General features: G+C 37.9%; 1 protein-coding gene across 1 annotated transcript; it reads left to right on the top strand.

Annotated features, from left to right (window-relative positions):
- Positions 1 to 1,104: 1,104 nt before the first annotated feature.
- LOC117064503 (60S ribosomal protein L31-like) lies at positions 1,105 to 1,548 on the top strand. The gene has a single exon (XM_033178602.1). The coding sequence runs from the start codon at positions 1,136 to 1,138 to the stop codon at positions 1,511 to 1,513; it is 378 nt and encodes a 125-aa protein (XP_033034493.1). The 5' UTR covers positions 1,105 to 1,135; the 3' UTR covers positions 1,514 to 1,548.
- The last annotated feature ends 571 nt before the right edge of the window (positions 1,549 to 2,119 follow it).

Genomic DNA, 2,119 nt, shown 5'->3' with positions numbered 1-2,119 from the left:
AGGTCATTGTGGAATCCTCAAGAAAAATCAAAGAGAAAATCTGAGATTTTAGAATCATCTGCTTTCCACCTTAAATTCAAGTTAGTCTGAAAACCCAGCTTTCCTCTGCCTAGTTTCTGCCTGACATATCTTTTCCCATGCTTTCTTTTCAGCCTTTGTTTAAGTGTAGTTCTTGTGTGCAGCATATAATGTGTCTTTCTCTTTTAAAAATCCAATCAGACAATCTATCTTTTAATAGGTGAATTTAATCTCCTTACATTTATTCTGGTCACTGATAGAGTTGGAGTTATTTTTGCCACTACATTTTGTGTTTCTGCTTACCATCCTTTATCTTTATTTCCTATCCCTTTTACTGCCTTCTGTTGGATTGATAACATTTTTCTATATTTCTGCTTTGTCTGCCTCTGCTGGCTTGCAATCTATAAATTGTGTTTGTCTTCTTTGGCAGTTATCTTTAAATTTTTAACATAAACATTTAGCCATGAATTTTCTCACAAAGTCTAAATTTGTTCATTATTTCTATCCTCCTCTAGAACATGAAAAGGACTTAGCACATTTTAACTAAACAATGACTACCCCCTTTCCCCATCTGGTTATTTATCCTTTTTTAACCCTCAAATTTTCAACACACACAAAAATTTTAATTATTTTTAAACAAATTGTTAAATTTACCAGCTTTTTAAAAGAAAGAACCATCTTGTTATGAAAGAACCGTCTCAGTGGTAATAAATTGTGTGCATAAAAAGAAATAAAGAGCTACAAGAAACAATTGTGGACATACAAATTTGCAATTGCAAAAATATGGAACCAGCCCAAATGCCCATCAATCAATTAGTGGATAAAGAAAATGTGTTATATATGTAACATGGAATACTACTCAGCCATAAAAAGGAATGAAATAATGACATTCACAGTAACCTGGATGGAATTGGAGACTATTATTCTAGGTGAAATAACTCAGGAATGGAAAAACAAACATCGTATGTTCTCATTCATGTGTGGGAGCGAAGCTATGAGACACAAAGGCAAAGAATGGTACATATACTTTGGACTTCGGAGACTCAGGGGAAAGGGTGGGGGATGGCAAGGGATAAAAAGACTACACACTGAGCTTTTCCAACTTGGACCTGGCAGAATGGCTCCCGCAAAGAAGGGTGGCGAGAAGAAAAAGGGCTGTTCTGCCATCAACGAGGTGGTGACCCGAGAATACACCATCAGCATTCACAAGCACATCCATGGAGCGGGCTTCAGGAGGCGTGCCCCTGGGGCACTCAAAGAGACTTGGAAATTTGCCATGAAGGAGATGGGAACTCCAGGTGTGTGCATTGATACCAGGCTCAACAAAGCTGTCTGGGCCAAAGGAATAAGGAATGTCCCACATCAAATCCATGTGCGGCTGTCCAGAAAACGTAATGAGGATGAAGATTCACCAAATAAGCTCTATACTTTGGTTACCTATGTACCTGTTACCACTTTCAAAAATCTACAGACAGTCAGTGTGGATGAGAACTAATCGCCGATCATCAAATACATCAAATAAAGTTATAAAATTGAAAAAAAAAAAAGACTACACATTGGATACTGTGTGCACTGCTTGGGTGGTGGGTGCACCAACATCTCAGAAACCACCACTAAATAACTTATTAATGTAACCAAATACCACCTGTTTCCCTAAAAACTTATTGAAATAAGAAAATAAAATTTTTTAAAAATCTAAAATAGACTTATTTATTTGTAGGTACACAATTGTTTACTGTAATTCAGCCTTTTCTCTGGGCTTGCTTTCATCTTAAAAAAGTTTTTTGGTTTTTTTTTTTTTTGTCTTTTTTTTTTTTTTAAGCAGGGTACTTTGGTTCATGCCTGTAATCTCACACTTTGGGAAGCTGAGGAGGTAGGACTGCTTGAGCTCAGGAGTTCGAGACCAGCCTGGGCAATATAGCAAGACCTCATATCTACTAAAAAATCAAAAAAGTTAGCTAGGCCTGGTGGTACGTGCTTGTAGTCCCAGCTACTGGGGAGGCTGAGGTGGGAGGATCACTTGAGCCTGGGAGATCAAGGCTGCAGTGAGCTATAGATCATGCCACTGCACTCTAGCCTGAATGACAGTGAGATCCTGTCT

This window comes from Trachypithecus francoisi, unplaced genomic scaffold (genome assembly GCF_009764315.1).
Source record: "Trachypithecus francoisi isolate TF-2019V2 unplaced genomic scaffold, Tfra_2.0 Lachesis_group2, whole genome shotgun sequence".
In the NCBI taxonomy this organism is placed as follows: Eukaryota; Metazoa; Chordata; class Mammalia; order Primates; family Cercopithecidae; genus Trachypithecus; species Trachypithecus francoisi.
The sequence above is the reverse complement of the archived record's forward strand: the minus strand, read 5'-3'. Positions and strand labels throughout refer to the sequence as shown.